This window comes from Colletotrichum destructivum, chromosome 6, assembly GCF_034447905.1.
Source record: "Colletotrichum destructivum chromosome 6, complete sequence".
Lineage (NCBI taxonomy): Eukaryota > Fungi > Ascomycota > Sordariomycetes > Glomerellales > Glomerellaceae > Colletotrichum > Colletotrichum destructivum.
This window is the reverse complement of record NC_085901.1, coordinates 833302-848204: the sequence shown is the minus strand read 5'-3', so window position 1 is coordinate 848204 and position 14903 is coordinate 833302. Positions and strand designations below refer to the sequence as shown.

At 53.0% G+C, this 14903-nt stretch overlaps 5 protein-coding genes across 5 annotated transcripts; 2 read left to right on the top strand and 3 right to left on the bottom strand.

Annotated features, from left to right (window-relative positions):
- Positions 1–635: 635 nt before the first annotated feature.
- CDEST_09438 (uncharacterized protein) lies at positions 636–1511 on the top strand (the record flags this gene model as incomplete). Its single annotated transcript, XM_062925597.1, has 1 exon — positions 636–1511. The coding sequence occupies one exon, from the start codon at positions 636–638 to the stop codon at positions 1509–1511; it is 876 nt and encodes a 291-aa protein (XP_062781648.1).
- Positions 1512–2140: 629 nt separating this feature from the next.
- CDEST_09437 (Putative FAD-binding domain, PCMH-type, FAD-binding, type PCMH, subdomain 2) lies at positions 2141–4187 on the bottom strand. The gene is made up of 2 exons (XM_062925596.1): positions 3877–4187; positions 2141–3810 (listed from the first exon to the last, which is right to left on the bottom strand). Exons 1-2 carry the CDS (start codon positions 3949–3951, stop codon positions 2371–2373), a joined length of 1515 nt encoding a protein of 504 aa, XP_062781647.1. The 5' UTR covers positions 3952–4187; the 3' UTR covers positions 2141–2370.
- A 1337-nt stretch (positions 4188–5524) lies between these two features.
- Positions 5525–7566, top strand: CDEST_09436 (uncharacterized protein). The gene is made up of 7 exons (XM_062925595.1): positions 5525–6062; positions 6178–6197; positions 6305–6338; positions 6396–6469; positions 6533–6909; positions 6967–7062; positions 7128–7566. Exons 1-7 carry the CDS (start codon positions 5867–5869, stop codon positions 7522–7524), a joined length of 1194 nt encoding a protein of 397 aa, XP_062781646.1. The 5' UTR covers positions 5525–5866; the 3' UTR covers positions 7525–7566.
- Positions 7567–7808: 242 nt separating this feature from the next.
- CDEST_09435 (Putative AAA+ ATPase domain, ABC transporter type 1, transmembrane domain-containing protein) lies at positions 7809–12987 on the bottom strand (the record flags this gene model as incomplete). The annotated part of the gene is made up of 11 exons (XM_062925594.1): positions 7809–9341; positions 9394–9458; positions 9516–9566; positions 9624–9695; positions 9760–9883; positions 9937–10287; positions 10351–10513; positions 10569–11323; positions 11381–11614; positions 11678–11960; positions 12019–12987. 11 exons carry the CDS (start codon positions 12985–12987, stop codon positions 8065–8067), a joined length of 4344 nt encoding a protein of 1447 aa, XP_062781645.1. The 3' UTR covers positions 7809–8064.
- A 1425-nt stretch (positions 12988–14412) lies between these two features.
- CDEST_09434 (uncharacterized protein) lies at positions 14413–14802 on the bottom strand (the record flags this gene model as incomplete). The annotated part of the gene is made up of 1 exon (XM_062925593.1): positions 14413–14802. The coding sequence occupies one exon, from the start codon at positions 14800–14802 to the stop codon at positions 14413–14415; it is 390 nt and encodes a 129-aa protein (XP_062781644.1).
- Between the last annotated feature and the right edge of the window lie 101 nt (positions 14803–14903).

The following is a 14903-nucleotide window of genomic DNA, read 5'->3' as shown; positions in this document are numbered from 1 at the left end:
CGACCTCGACCCGGACCCCGATCTTGGCGGTACTATCTTTATCTGGCGCAGCACACCAAGATGCCCTCCATCATTGGCCAAGATATGCCGATACGGCCCCACAGAAAACGCCCGGAAGAATAGGCAAAAAGAAGCTTTTGTGACAAGATCTGCGGGCGAAAACAAGGTCCACGCAAGAGGATTCTCGCCTCGACAAGCGCGACTGGCTGAGAGCCCAACGGCCCATGGCCGGGCACACAAGCCAGAAGCAGACACAAACAATACCATGAAAGAACATTTGTAGACGCCACAGGGTCGCAACCCCCCAAGTGGGTGGCGGTTGAGCCAAAAACAGCACTGTGTCGATTGTGTGATGTAAGACTGGCTGGGGGAGGTTGGTGACCACCACTCGCGGCGCAGCAGAGTTGAAGCTACAGGGCAGCCGATGCCGTCAGACGTCAGAGGCGTCTTACATATATTTCATCTATACCATGTTGTGCTTACATGGTCGATATAATGGAATGTCGACAAAAAAAAACCCTAATCTCTTGACATCAAGATCAACTACGAACGACATCTATCTGCCTCTGGGAGATAGCACTACCAACTATCTTGTTTACATCCAAAGATTCCCCCCCCTGTCGCGATACACCACAATGTTCCAAAAGCCGGCGCACATTAGGGCCAAGGAGAGGGAGGAAGAAGAGCAGGCGAAAAAGACGGACGAAGGGGTCCAACTTCGCAAAAAGCAAGGCGAGGACACAACAACCGGCGAGCAGGTTTGGTACTCGCGCCGGGTCGAGAATGGATGCCAAATCCATTGGGTCATCATTACGCACGGCAAAAAATACGAGCTCCGGCTGCCCAACGGCGTTCGGGCAGAAGAGAAAGTACCAGAGGACCAGAGGATCAACACATTTGAGCCCCCGCGCGAGTACGAGGACAGAATCCTGCCGTGGTCGCTGAAGGAAGAGGCGAACAGACTTCGGACGTTGAACCTCACGAGGCCGACCAAGGGCCACACACAAGACTACATCATCTGTCAGATAGGCTGGACAGCCCTCACCGGAGACGAGGTCGACGCTAAGTGGAAGGCCGCGCGCAAAGCCATCGAGGCGAACGCGCTCAGTTTCGACGACTGCCTGGCTCTCCTCAGGGACTTCGCCGACATCATCAAGAAGCCCGAGGGGTGCGCGCTGGACTACGCCTGGTTCGCCGAGACGCTCGAGATACCGTCCCACCGGCTGCACGAGATCACGCCCGAGAAGGCCGTCCGGTCTTTCCAGCGCATGTTGCAGAGCGGGGGCGGCTTGGGGTTGGCCGGCGCCGGCGCGGGAGCGGGGATCGCGTACGGCGCGTACGAGGCCGGCGAGATGATGGAGTCTATGGGGCGCAACGGCAATGTGGGCGTCCCCGCCGCGGCCGTGGACGGGACTTGCGGTGCTGCTTGGTGTTGCAGCTCGGGGTGTTGGGACTGGAGCTGTTGCGAGCTGTGCGTGTGCCTCCCGTGTGCGGGAGGAGGAGCATGCTAGTAGTTCTCGGGAGCATATGGAAGCTTCCTTCTTTGCGTTTTCGTTGAAAGATACCAATACTTTTCATTTGTTTCAGTGAGAGAAAGTCAGAATAGCCTACCTGTTAGGAGTTGTTGGATGACCGTAACAGTTCAAGGCCAGTAGTAGGAAGTAGACTAGAAAGGTATGACATGATAGGCGAACAAGACTAGAACTTTCAACAAGCCAATTAAATTCTTGACTGTCTTGTCGGTTATATCCAAACTGAAGAGAATCCTAAAAGAATAGAATAGCAAAGGTCGTCTCTACGACCGTTCTATTTAGGGAAACCATCTTGCCTCTTTCTCGACACTCCTCCTACGCCTGCTGGAAGCAACAAAGAGGCCCTGAGCTTGGTTATGAAAAACGGGAAAGCGTTTACTCGTTGAATATTTGTAGCAGGAATGATTATTCACGAAAGCCAGTGTTCTCGAGTTTGGTTTCTCCCCGTCGCTAATGGGGAAGAGCTGGGCGATTATCACAACTAGAGGCCGGCTTCCAGGGAAGCTGCAGCACCCTCAGCCCTGCTCTAGTATCATTTCTTTTAAGAGAAGAGCATGAAAACCATATCGAAGCATTAAATCAAATTTCCACGCTGAAACTTGTGTCCTTTAAAGTTTTAGTAGTGGCAAAGTTGTCAACTACGCAGAGGGTTCATGGTTATTGGCTCATTGATCACGCAGCGTTGTCGTAGAACAGCTCATTAAAGATAAAAATAAAAGCTCTACAAAAGGGTCAAAACTGGTAATTATTCAGTGTTTATTTTGAACAGAATCCATCGTTGTTATGTTTTTATGTTTCTCGTACTTAACCAGCATTCACCGCCGTTGATTCCATCCGCCTAAACAGGAATCTTGAAGCCCGAGTGGCGAAGATTCTGGAACACCCCAGAAGGGTCATACTTGGCAGACGCAGCCCTCAGCTTCTCGACAGAGGCCTCGCCGTACGACGCGATGACGTCCTGCACCTTGTGGGCGTAGTTGAGGAACTTCCATCCCCATCCTAGGTCCAGGGACGCCGCATAGGCCTCGACGTCCTCGGTGTAGGCCTGGACATAGGGGAAGGCAATCGTCTCGTTATCGGCTCCGTTGACGGCGAGTGTGATGAGGAACATGATGCCGTTTCCGTTGGCGATGTACTGCTCCAGACCGAGGCTGTTTCCGCCGTTGGCGACGCCCTTGTCGACGATGGACTTGGTGATGGGCTGGAACATGCAGAGGGTGTTGAAGCCGGAGTCGGCGCCGACGGCCTTCTCCAGGTCTGCGTTCAGGGTATAGAACTTGTCGACGGCGTAGTTCATGACGCGTGCGTCGTTGGCGAAGGCGAGGGTGAACCACGCGTTCCGGAAGCCCGAGGGCTGGCCGGAGCCGAGTTCGTTGGCGACGACGGACATGAGGTCAACCTTGGTGGTGTCCTGGGTGATGTTACCCGCGGCGTAGTACCCGTCAAAGACGGGAGGGGCGACCTCGGCCAGGGTGTTCTCGATGGCGGCGTTGAGAATCATGCCGCCGATGGCGGGGATGTACGCCCAGTAGACGATGGAGGAGCTGTTCTCGTCCTTGTGGACGTTGTCGGTGAAGTCGACCAGGGCGTCAATAACCTGGGGCCCGGACGCCAGGTCGTAGATGAGGTTGCCGCCCCAGACGACGGGCTTGGACGGGTCGGGGAACTCGATGGCGTACATGTCGAAGCGGGTGACGAGGCCGAGGTTGGCGCCGCTGCCCTTCAGACCCTGCCACAGGTCCGGGTTCGAGGTGGCGTTGGCGTTGACGATGGACCCGTCGGCGAGGACAACCTCAAAGTTGGCGACGGTATCGCACGCGAAGCCGTGGGAGGCCGAGTGGAAGGAGTTGCCGCCGCCGGTGATGAAGCCGCCGGTGCCGACAGTACCGGCGCGGCCACCGGTAACGACAACGCCGTGGGGGGCGAGGGTGTCGTACACGGTCTGCCAGTGACCGCCGGGCTGGATCGAGGCGAGCTTGGTCTCCGTGTTGTAGGTGGTGCCGTTCATGTTGCCGAAGTCGATGGTGACGCCGTCCTCGACGCTGTTGGACCCGGCAAAGGAGCCATGGCCGCCGCCTCGCACGCCGAAGGTGCAGTTGGAGGCGACGAGCGTCTTGATGATGGCAGACACGTCCTCAGCGGTCGACGGCTGCGCAACACACCACGGGTTCAGGGCCGCGCTGATGGACCAGTATGAGCCCATGCGTTCCGTGTAGTCGGTCGAGTTGGGGAAGTAGACCTTGCCAGCCAACCCAGCCGTCTTGCTCAGATTCAAACACTACACATAGACCATCCAGTTAGTGTTACTAGGTTGGTGAGACGTGGTCTCCGGGTGAAAACTCACGCAGGTGGTCGAATGCGAGTAACATTCTCCCGAGACCACCGCTGCGAGTGCAGCTACGGCGCAGATGGACTTCATAGCTGGCTTTGATGAGTATCGAGGACTCGAGAAGAGAGAGAGAGAGATCGCTAGTCAAAGCAGGGACCGGAGAACGACACAACAGTGCAACGCAGACCAAAGATTCGGCGTGAAGAAGAGACCGCGTAGAGTAGGATGCACCAAGGAATGTGAACTGTTGACTGTTGGCTTGGTGACACAACCTTGTCCTTATATCATCATGTCTTGGAGACCTTCTTCCGGCAGAGTACTTCCGCTGTAGTGGATAAGTAAGAGCTTCACATCGGTGGCTTGACCCATACATAGGCAAGCCTGAAAAATTGCTCAGGCCAAGTGGATTCATGCCGGTATGCATCGTTGGGGAAAGGGTGCTCATGCTGGTTTGCTTACTCTTGCTGTGTATCGATCTGTTGGTTGGTCATGAAGCAATGAAAAGTGCATTAGACTGTATCGACCCTGGCTCCAACAACTTGGCATTGGTCTCACCCCCCTTCTCCCTTGCTTACCAGGGCTCAAGGAGGCCGTAAAGCGCGCATATTATCACGGAACCACGGCGGACGAGAGAGACGGTGTTGGAAGGAGGGGGAAACACACAATGGTGTGGGCTTCCAGGCTCCGTCCGTCGTTCCATCAAGCTGCGCAGAGTCCCAGACCCGGTCGACGGGGAAGCAGATGCCCTTGCACCGAAAGGTGGGCGGGCTGCCCACGTCTGTTCCCGAAGACCCTGATCCATGAATATTCGTCGCTAGCCGAGATGATGTACGAAGCATGCATCACGCCCGATGCGACGTTCCCTCATCATCGCTTTATCCCGGTGAGGAACATGGGGGGGTCGCCTTAGCCACCCACTAACCGGCCGGACAGGGCCGATCTCGGGGATCAAGCCGAATAGAACGGTTTAGACCCTGTCATCCGGGGTAGGCCCCATCAAGATGAGTACCGTGTACCCCGGGCAGCTCGGCCGTGGTCCTCTGTTAACCCGCTAGAGTCTAGAGCAAGGTGGACTGTTGTTGGAGCCGGTAATCGAGTGGTTCGATAAAGACGAGCTTTTGAGGGGCAATTATGGGACTCGGCTTTGTCTCGACTTCGATTTGTCCTTTGCCCATGGCTGTCAACTTGTTGAAGCCGTCTCGTGCTTCTATCCGAATCTCTGTTGGAGCATGCAGCTGCAGGTGTAAGGGACGGATCATGCCAAGGTCGACCTGGCCAAGCAAGTTAAAAACCCGGAACCACTTATACTGTGTGTTTTTTTTACCGTGTTTTTCTTCATCTTGTGTACCTGTGCGACCTCAAGAGAGACCGCCTTGGCAAAGTACCTTTGTTGAAAACCCGGAACACCTGGTTCTCGGCTTTGCCGCTGAGCTGCATGAAGTCTTCGTTCCCCTTGTCGCCGAGGACAATGGGACCGGTTGAAGACACTGGTTCCAACTTCAACCCCCGGCTCCAACAGAAATATGCGCAAGCGTCTCATCCAGTCATTCGTCATGGTACACGTAATTAATGGCATGGGGGGCAGATGAAAAAACGTAAATTCCGGCAGATGATAGAAGCAGGGCTTTTTTCGCATGAACCACTACTCTCGGGGGGCGAAATGGACTTGATCCCCGGTGGCCTTATGGTTAAATCATCACAGTGCTACCCGACTTCGGTGTACCCTTGGCGGGCTTATGATGAGATATGCCATGCTCAAGTGTGAGCTAATCAAGAAGATTGTATCATGAGAGCATTGCACTTGTCATTCCCATTGTTTATACATAGCGGGGGAAATGTCCAGCCACCCCATCGTCACGCGGGTTCTGGCCGTCCCGAGCATGTTTTCTTCCATCCACTCCTAGACATCTAGAATTGAATCAGCCTGTCCAGCCCTACTGAAGTCAGTGGCAAAACCAGCAAACAGCAAAGATCTCGGGAGTCTGGAACCGTGGTCTTCTTGACGATGCCTGTCGTGAACGGCGTGATCACCGTTCTTCAGCCCCCCGATGGCTATGTCGTTGATTTCGATAACCCACAGCGACAAGCTGTGCCCGAAGTCTACTATGTCGCCGGTTTTGGAACGTTCCTCAGTCTCTTGCTCATGGCGCAGCGTCTGTACACAAAGGCCTTCCTTGTCGGTCGGTTGCAGTGGGACGATGGTAAGTACACCTCCCAGGCCCAGCACGTGGTCACTCCGCGGCTTGATGCCGTTTGTTGGTTCTTGGCAGCCGATTCTGGCACACCGCAGTGTATGCTGACGTGTAAATCTGGCAGTTTGTCTTCTCTTAGCCTGGGTAGGTCCCGAGAACTTGGTTGTTGGAGCGAGACTTCAGTGTCGGCTGCATGCTGCATGCAACACGCCTTGGCCGCATAGAGGCTAATATCTCCGACTTCAAAATAGCTTACATCGATTGCTACAATTGCACTGTGTGTTCGTAAGTAATACACAATCGCCATGAAATGACCACATTCTCACAATCATGCTTTGGTAGATATGTTTGCGACGGGATCTGGCGGTGCCCATGGCTGGGAGATCCCGGTTGAAAAGTTCAACATCTTTATGATGGTATGTCTCGAACAGCACCCTGTTAGCGACTAAGATGCTTCTTACTGAAGCTATTCACTTTAGGATGTCTACCTTGCCGCCGCCATCTACACTCTGTGCGGGAGTTTCGCCAAAGTCTCACTTCTCATATTCTACTTCCGGCTGTCGCCTCAGCGGTGGTTCAAACAGGCAGTGTGGGCTTCGCTCGCCATTATTGCCGCGTACAGCGTCGGCATATTCTTCGCCCTCGTCTTCGCATGCGATCCCATCGCGATGAGTTGGGATATCACAATCACGGAGGGAACCTGTATCAACCGACCGTCGCTCTACATCGCCACCGCCGCCGCCAACATCATCTCAGACCTGATACTATTCGCGCTTCCGATCCCGATCGTGGTAAAGTTGCAGATTCCGCGCCGGCAGAAAATTGGCCTATTCTTCATCTTTGCAGTTGGATCACTGTGAGTAACCGCATCGTGATTTTCAGTCGGCACTGAGCTGACTTTGGATGTCCATAGGACCGTCGTCACTTCCATCATCCGCGTGTCTCTGCTTCCAGCCATGCTCACTAGCACGGACCAGAGTTGGGTTATTTCCTGGGCCAGTTTGTGGATGTGAGTCGTGTGTCCCCTCAACGAACCCATTTCCATTCCACTAACAGGCAATTCAAAAAAAAAAGCATTGTCGAAGCAAACCTGATTGTCATCTGCGCCGCCCTCCCGACCCTTCGTAAGTTCTTCAGGCACGTCGCGCCCAAGATCATAGGCGAGAGCACATACGGAAAGGGAACCAAAACAATGGGCGGCAACGGAAGCAAAACCGTTTCTCGATTGACGATAGGCGGCACAAACGGAACGCGCAATCGTGCCGAGTACTCGCAGTTCGACCTCGACAACAGCGCCGAGACGTTCGCCATGGCCAGCGTAGCAACCCCCAGCAAACAAGGTGCAGTCAGTACCGGTGTTTGTGAAGGCGATACCACATGGGATGACGACTCGTCTGAGAAGACCATCATTCGTGGCAAGAATATCGTTCAAACCAAGACGGTCACTGTGGAGTACACTGCCAAGAAATGACACTACGATAGCCAGGAACAGGGTATAAAGGCCGGACAAGGGGGGGGGGGGGGGGGGGGGGTGGCAAGGAAGCGAAAAAGTCTTGAAGGCCGGTTCCAATCTTTTGAAAATGGTCGAAGCCGGCCTTTGACTGAAGTCTGTAGGAAGCTCCTGACACGATGCATGGAGGGGGGGGGATATCAACATCATTGTGCAATTCAAGAATCTTTTCGGGGATTGTCAACTGATACATCACTTTTGTCCTTGAAAGATGAGACCACTTGACTTCCAACTGGGTAGACAAGCCGGCTCAACGGCAACCCCCCGGCTGTCTTGCCGACACGCCCAGAGAACAGGGCTAGGTAGGTAGTGGGGACGAGGTGCAAGGGGAAGAAGCCAGGCCCCGGCATGATAAGATACATTGAGTTTAGGGCCCGTTGTCAATATATCTGGCGAGCTCGAGTCTTGTTTCTGCTCGTCCATCTGAAGGGCCATCGACTACATTCTATGATCTTACTGGCCTCAATGCTCTGGAACCCACATCAGCAGACGGTGGTATCGTCAGCATCCCACAAGTTTTATCTCTGCAACTCTGCCTTCATGCAACGTCACTACCTTTCCAAATCCCCGAAGCGCTTGTGGGCGATGGACCACCGAAATGACTGTGTGGGTGGCGAATTCAGCCTGTATGATACCTGTCATCATCTCCTCAGTCTCTTGGTCGACGGCGCTGGTGGCTTCGTCAAGGACCAGGACCCGACTGCGATTCTTCCTGACAATTGCCCGTGCAAGACACAGAAGCTGCTTTTGCCCCTTGGAGAGTGGCAAGTCTGAGATTTCTGCACCGAGACCACCATGCAATGAGATGATTGACCAGAGAGAGACCTTACGGAGGGCGTCGATAAGGGTTTCGTCGGGCGGTATGTCTTCGGCGCTCAGATCGTCGCCATAGGGGAAAAGATTTATGCGCAGACTACCGGGGAAAAGAAGCGGCTCCTGGGGAATTGCGATAAGTCGTTGTCGAAGCAGGTTGTTTGGGACGCGAGCGATATCGATTCCGTCGATCACAATCGAACCGGAGTCCAGGCCGAGGAGCTTGAAGATGGCAAGAATGAGAGACGATTTACCGCTACCAGTGCGGCCGCGGATGGCAATTTTGTCACCTGGGTTAATTGACAGGGAAATGCTATTGAGCACTGGTCTGGAATCCACAGAGTACGAGGCTGTAGTGTTCGTGATCTCGATCTGACCATGCGCCGGCCAGTGAGGTCGAAGTTGAACCGAGTCTTCTTCGGAAGGCGATGGCTCAACTGGCGTTTGGGCCTCAAAGGTTCTCAGTCGAGAGATGGCTCCCAGAGAAGTCTCCAACTCCGTCCAAGAAGTGATCAGGTGGGCAAGGGAGCGGTTGAAGCTGAGAACATTGTAAAGCGCAACCGCTATCGCGCCAGTACTAGTTGCGTCCGGGATCATCATGGCTATTGAAACGAGCAACACGGCGATGGCGCCAACAAGGAGGTCCAGGACTAACGTTAGCCAACGCTGTATGCAAAACAGCAGATAGTAAGGGCGCTGCGCCTGGTCCAGTAGATCGAGTGAGGCTCTCTTGTAGGCTTCCTGCCAGCCGAATGCCCGGATAGTCGAGAGCCCATCAATCGTCTCGATCAGCTTGGTGAGAAGAGGCGCTTGGGCTTGAAGGTCTAAAAATCGCATCTGACGGGATGTCCTCAGGTAGAATGCCTGTAGGCAATAGAGGATACCCAACACAAACGGGATGGCAACTGCAAGGTATTTGGCACCGATGACGATGAGGACTCCTTCAGCAAGGCAGTCAAGAACAGCTGAATCTCGTTAGCTTTCTGTCCATCAAATCAAGAAGAGCCAGTGACTGACCGATCGAGGTCATGAACAAGGCGGACGGGAGGTCCCGATCAATATGTGACAGGTCTTGACTGAATCTGCAAGTGATTAGAATCATTCAAAGAAACAGCAGCAGAACGCTCAGAACCTCATACCTGTTGATCAAGTTTCCAGTGTCGGTCGAAACGAAGAATGATAAGGGTGCCCTATGAATCACTTAGAAATGCTTTCTTTCGAGGGAACAGCACCATCTTGTAACTCACCTCATGACGGACTGAAGCAACGTCCAGTGCATGTTCCGAGAAGACTTCGGCACTATCACGACAAACATGATCCTGCACAAAAACATGTCAGTACATCTAGCGTGTGTCCCTTTTAGGACTTTTTGCGGCCACAAACCAGATGTTGACCCCAATAATAAGCAAACCAACCATCGATATGGCAAAGTATACCCCAAAATACATGGCTGTATCCGCCGAGCCCGTTCTTGCATCGTCCTCAGTCCAGAATTTGAGCCAAAGTTCTTTGGGGTGTCAGTAACCACGTTATTCGACAAGCCCTGGATGAATAGCTTACGGGGAAAGACGTTGACGAAGCAGTTCAAGACCAGGAATATCCCACCGACTGATCCATACTGCCAACCAATTGACTTAAAGTAATACAAATAAAGCGTAGTGTCGCCTGCCCTTCTCAAAAGGTCTTGCTCAGGATCGATCTCGGCGTCATTCTTCGGTGGCCTATCCTGTTTTTTCGACTCCAAGGGGTCTATATCCCCCGATGAAGTTGCATTGTCGTGTCGTCGGTTGATATCAATAGAGAGGTTCTCTAGATAGGTGCTGCTCCGGATGGACTCAAAGGTCCCCTGATTCGCGATGCGACCATCGTCACCCAGGATCACAACATTGTCGGCAGAGCTGAGATAGTCCACTTCGATAAGAGTTCAGCAAGGCCAATACGAGGAAATAACACAGGTGGGCCATATCGGCTTACATGAATGTGTAGTCAGGATTACCGAGGCTCCGTATTGGCGAACCAACCCAGCAGGTTCGAAGAGACCATTCCAGACATGATTTCTTGTGGCAACGTCCAAACCGCTCAGCGCATCGTCGACCACAAGCACCGGCTTTCTGGAGTAGACAGCCCGTGCCAAAGCCTATCAATGTTAGAATCAACGGTGGTTTGGTTGAGATTGTTCAGAAACAACTTACAACGCGCTGTTTCTGGCCTTCGCTAAGAGACTGCCCTTTACTCCCGACCACTGTTTGGTCTCCATGACGGAGCTGTGCGAAATCGCGCACGAGAGCACATGCTTGTAAAACCTTTTCGTACCAGTCTTCGTCAAAAGCTGTCTCGCCCAGAATGTTATCTTTGATGGTGGAGGTGGTGAGCCAGCTCGTTTGCGCGCAGTAAGCCACAGCTCCCCCCAAGGTTCTGACCGATCCGTTTGATGACAGCTCTCCCAGAAGCCCTCGAAGGAGAGTAGTCTTCCCAGATCCCACTCTCCCGATGATGATAGTCATTGTAGAGGACTTGATGCGGAGATTTATGCTGCGTAGAACTGGTTCTGCACCAGGCTTCAATGAGAAGTTGCCGTTTTGAATCAATGCGATATCCCTCGGCGTGGGACGAGCTTGCCCTGAGACGGCATCCATCTCGAAACCCTCTCCATGTTGAAATGTTCCGTGGCCAGTACGATCTACTGATAAAGGGCCCCTTTGAGTGACTATAGTCGATGTCGCCGTGCTTTGGTCGAGGAAAGCCTGGATCCTCTCAAAGCTTCCCAAGGATGATACAAGAACTGGAACCGAGGCAATCAGTTGAGCTAAAGGCTGTGAGATGAGGCCGATGATTGAAAGGGAGGTGAAGACCGTGGCAGTGGAGAGCGAAAGTCCGGCGTTAATTTTCTGGGCGAGGATTGCGATCCCAAAGGTAACAACTGGACCGACCATTGAAGGGGTATTGCCTGTATCACGTTAACAAGTTAACGAAGGAGGGGGGGCTGGTGTGGAATTTATCTCACCTAACATGTTCATGTAGGTGATAAGAGCACGATATCGTTTCGCTCTGGCCAGCTCCGATATCCTGAGATCCTGGATTGCCTGTTGCAGCAACGCTACCATCCCAAGCATCTTTGCCTCCTTGATAGAGCCAAGCACATCCGATGTGACTGTAATGCGCTTTTGAATTTCTTCGTTCCATATCTTGGACGCTCGAGGCATGAGCTTCGACAACTTGGCCGTGCCGACTGTGCAGGCTAGCGGGCATCGGAATTAGGGTCTAAAGTGCTTTGAGCTTGAAAACAGCTTTGCGTGCTTACCGAAAATCGTGATGGCTGGGCCTATACTTCCAAGGCCGAGCTGCCTCTGAAGCAGCCAGATGGCGATGCCGATTTCGATCGGGTTCGCCCAGACCTCGTGGATGGCTTCGAACGATTTGCAGATTGTTCTCACATCGGTACTAACCAACGTGAGAGGTGCCGAAGAATCTACGCTCCCATTTGGGACGATCTCGAGGTTCTTTGACATGATCAAGGAGACCAGGGATCCACGGATCATGGTGATGAAGCGGAAGAGTCTGTGCTGGTAAAAGCCCATCGACAACTGACATGCAAGGCATCAGTTAGAGCACCATTCTCTCTGGGTCAGGACGACAACTCACAGCATTTCCGAGATACACCAGCCCAGTAGCGGCTATCAAGCCGTACCCGAAGGATTTGGGATCGAAGCCTCGGTCTCCATCCACATATCTGATGACTCTGTTAATCAAAAAGGGCTGAGAGCACTTGAAGCCAATCAGAGCAAGTCGGGGTATTGCCGTCAGGAAAAATGCGGTTTTCGTTTTTTTGCAGAGCGAGAACCAAAGTGAACGCTCCTTTCCCCCACTCTTCTCGTCCCAGTATCCACTGATTCTCTGGAGGAGGCGGTCAGACCGTAGCTCGTCATCAACGACGTAAAGAGTCGACGGAGACAGGGTTGCCTTGAAGCCCATCCCCAATAAGCCATTAAGCCACCAGAAGAACCCTCGAGAGACAATCCCGCTGGTAGCTTCAGGACTCAGGCTTTGGAAAGCAGTCATGAGAAATCGGCGCTTCCCCTTAATCTCGAGTAAGAACATGACAAACTTCACCGATAACATTGCAGTGAAAGCGACCGAGAGGTCGTGCAGTCCTGGGAGGAGCCATAGCGTGCGGCATTGCACTGCGTCAAACAACAAGGAAAAAACGAGGTAGAGGCAAATGGTGCTAGAAGGCCGAATAGTCCGGGTATGCTCCGTATAGCTGAGAACACCAAGCGCGAAAGCGTCCAGGACACCCAGAACGGAGGCGGCGATCGAGGTTTGGTTAGAGAGCGGTGCTTTTGTCCAAAGCGTCAGCAGGGCAACCTGAAGACCGCCAAAGACGAGACATGCTGCGATCTTGGCAGCGTTGAGGGGATGACGCAAAACTTTCCGGCGTTGGCGACAGAGCTGTTGGAGCCGGAACGGAAGCACCAGGAGTAAGACTGCGGACGGGCCGATGTTCAGCACAGACTGTTCGAAGAGGAGGGTGAAGTCAAACCGATCGCTGCAAACGGTTGCTGTTGGGCCAAAAGACCTCTCGCACTCGGCGATGGCGGTGAAGTTATCCATAACCGCGACGGAATGGTCTCGAGAGGCAAAATGGAGACCCAGCTCCTGTTGGGCAAACCTTTCATATAAGCATTGGCAGTACCAAGCTTGCCAAGAGACTTTTGCTGATGTGGTCTGGTGGCACAGTAGAGGTCGCTATCGTTGGTGAGTGCCCACACGTTATCTTCTTGAGAGGCCAAGCCAGCCGTCCATGCGTGAAGTGCTTCGTCACGACGGGCGTAAGGAGCACCGGCGTTGCTGAGTTGGATGGTGCAATTGTTACAATGGCCACACCAAACCAGGAGAGGAAGGCGACCAAAGAGGCTGGAACGAAGACCGCAACGCGCTAGTAGCCTTGTCTGCAGATTGGTATTGTGCCGAGAGCAACAGGGCGTCGGTTGGGTGAGTTGAAGGCACGCGTGTTGGTTGCGTGTCAACGTTCGAAGCTTGCAGGGATCGACGGGCCAGAAGAGTCGACGGTATATCCTTGACCAGGTGCATTTCCGACCATGGACCCCTGGAGTTTGAGCCAATGAAAACAAAAACCAAAAACAAACAAGCGTTTGGTCATACACTCGATGCCCGAGGAGCTGAACTCTCGTTGCCAGGCACGATATTTTGGGGGGGTGGACCATGAAGATTACGATGTGCACCAAAGCTGGGTTGCAGTTCATGAGGACGCCGAGCCAACCCCGAGGTCTAAGCATGAGATTGTCCTCAGGATCAAATTTGTATGTTAAAGATGTGTTTCTCGAGATTTTAGTAACAAAATCATTATTGTATCGGAGGTTGGTGAGGGTCACCGCATTGCTATTTGCTTTCAACCGCCCAAGTAGATGTAAACATGAATTAAGGACAATGTTGTATCTATTACAAGCGGCCACGAATAAAGAGGCTTTATGGAAAGGGTATCGAAAGCACAACCGCTCTTTCTCACCCGCAACGCAGATAGTCGACGGGACTAAAGTCCGAGACTCGGAACGTGCTACATACAGGTAATAATGCAGGAATCGATCCTTGAAATTCTCGCCACTGTCTTTTTCCACTCGCTGTCCACCAAATCATCAACTTTTTAGCGCCGCCAGAGAAATTGGCCCTCATTAGCGAAAAGGCCCTGGTATCTTCCGAGGACTTCGATGGGCAGGCGCATCAGATTCCGGCGTGGTGTTTGAACCCTGGATATCCGCTAGGCTTATGCTCTGAGTCCAAATCCCGCTCCTTTCCTACCAAGACTGACCTCCTGAAGCTTTCTACACACGGCGTCTCCAACGAGTCTTCTTGGTCAAGACGCCTTCCAGACCATCGGGAATTTGCACGGTCCCAGCTTCGACAACGCCTCGCTTATGACTGTAAATATGCAAATCAGCTTCGTTTTTTATCAGACTACTCATCTGGAGTCTCGTGCTGCAACCCGGTCTTACCTAAAGACAAAGCTTGAGACATGTTTCAATCAAATCCCTCGGAACAGTATGACTTGATGCCTGTTCTGTAGCCCGGGAAAAGTTCACAAGCTTCCATAGCCGCTGTGTCGGCAGCCGCAGCAAAACAGGCGTCTTCGAATTCGTTCCCACCCAAGAAAGGCCGAGGTATGACTGGCCATGCTCGTGTGCCGTAGCACTTCCCCAACTTGTGGTTCATTTTGGATATTGTTGGCGCTTCTGGGTCGCCTCCTTGAACGCCAAAGAACTTGTCCTGGGGATATTTTTCACAAGCGGCTGCGGTAAGACAGGGGTCAAGCTCTCGGGATTGATGACTCCCGCACCAGCAGAAGCGGTGCCTGTCACCAAGTACAGGCAAAGTAAAAGCTCCGAGGAGTAAGAGGGCCTTGAGATTCATAACGAGGGTACAAAAAAAGGTTTGAACGGAGACAGGGCTGGAGGTAGACTTGGAATGGAGTCCAAAGGGATGTCCAACTTGAGTGGGAATAAACGACTACT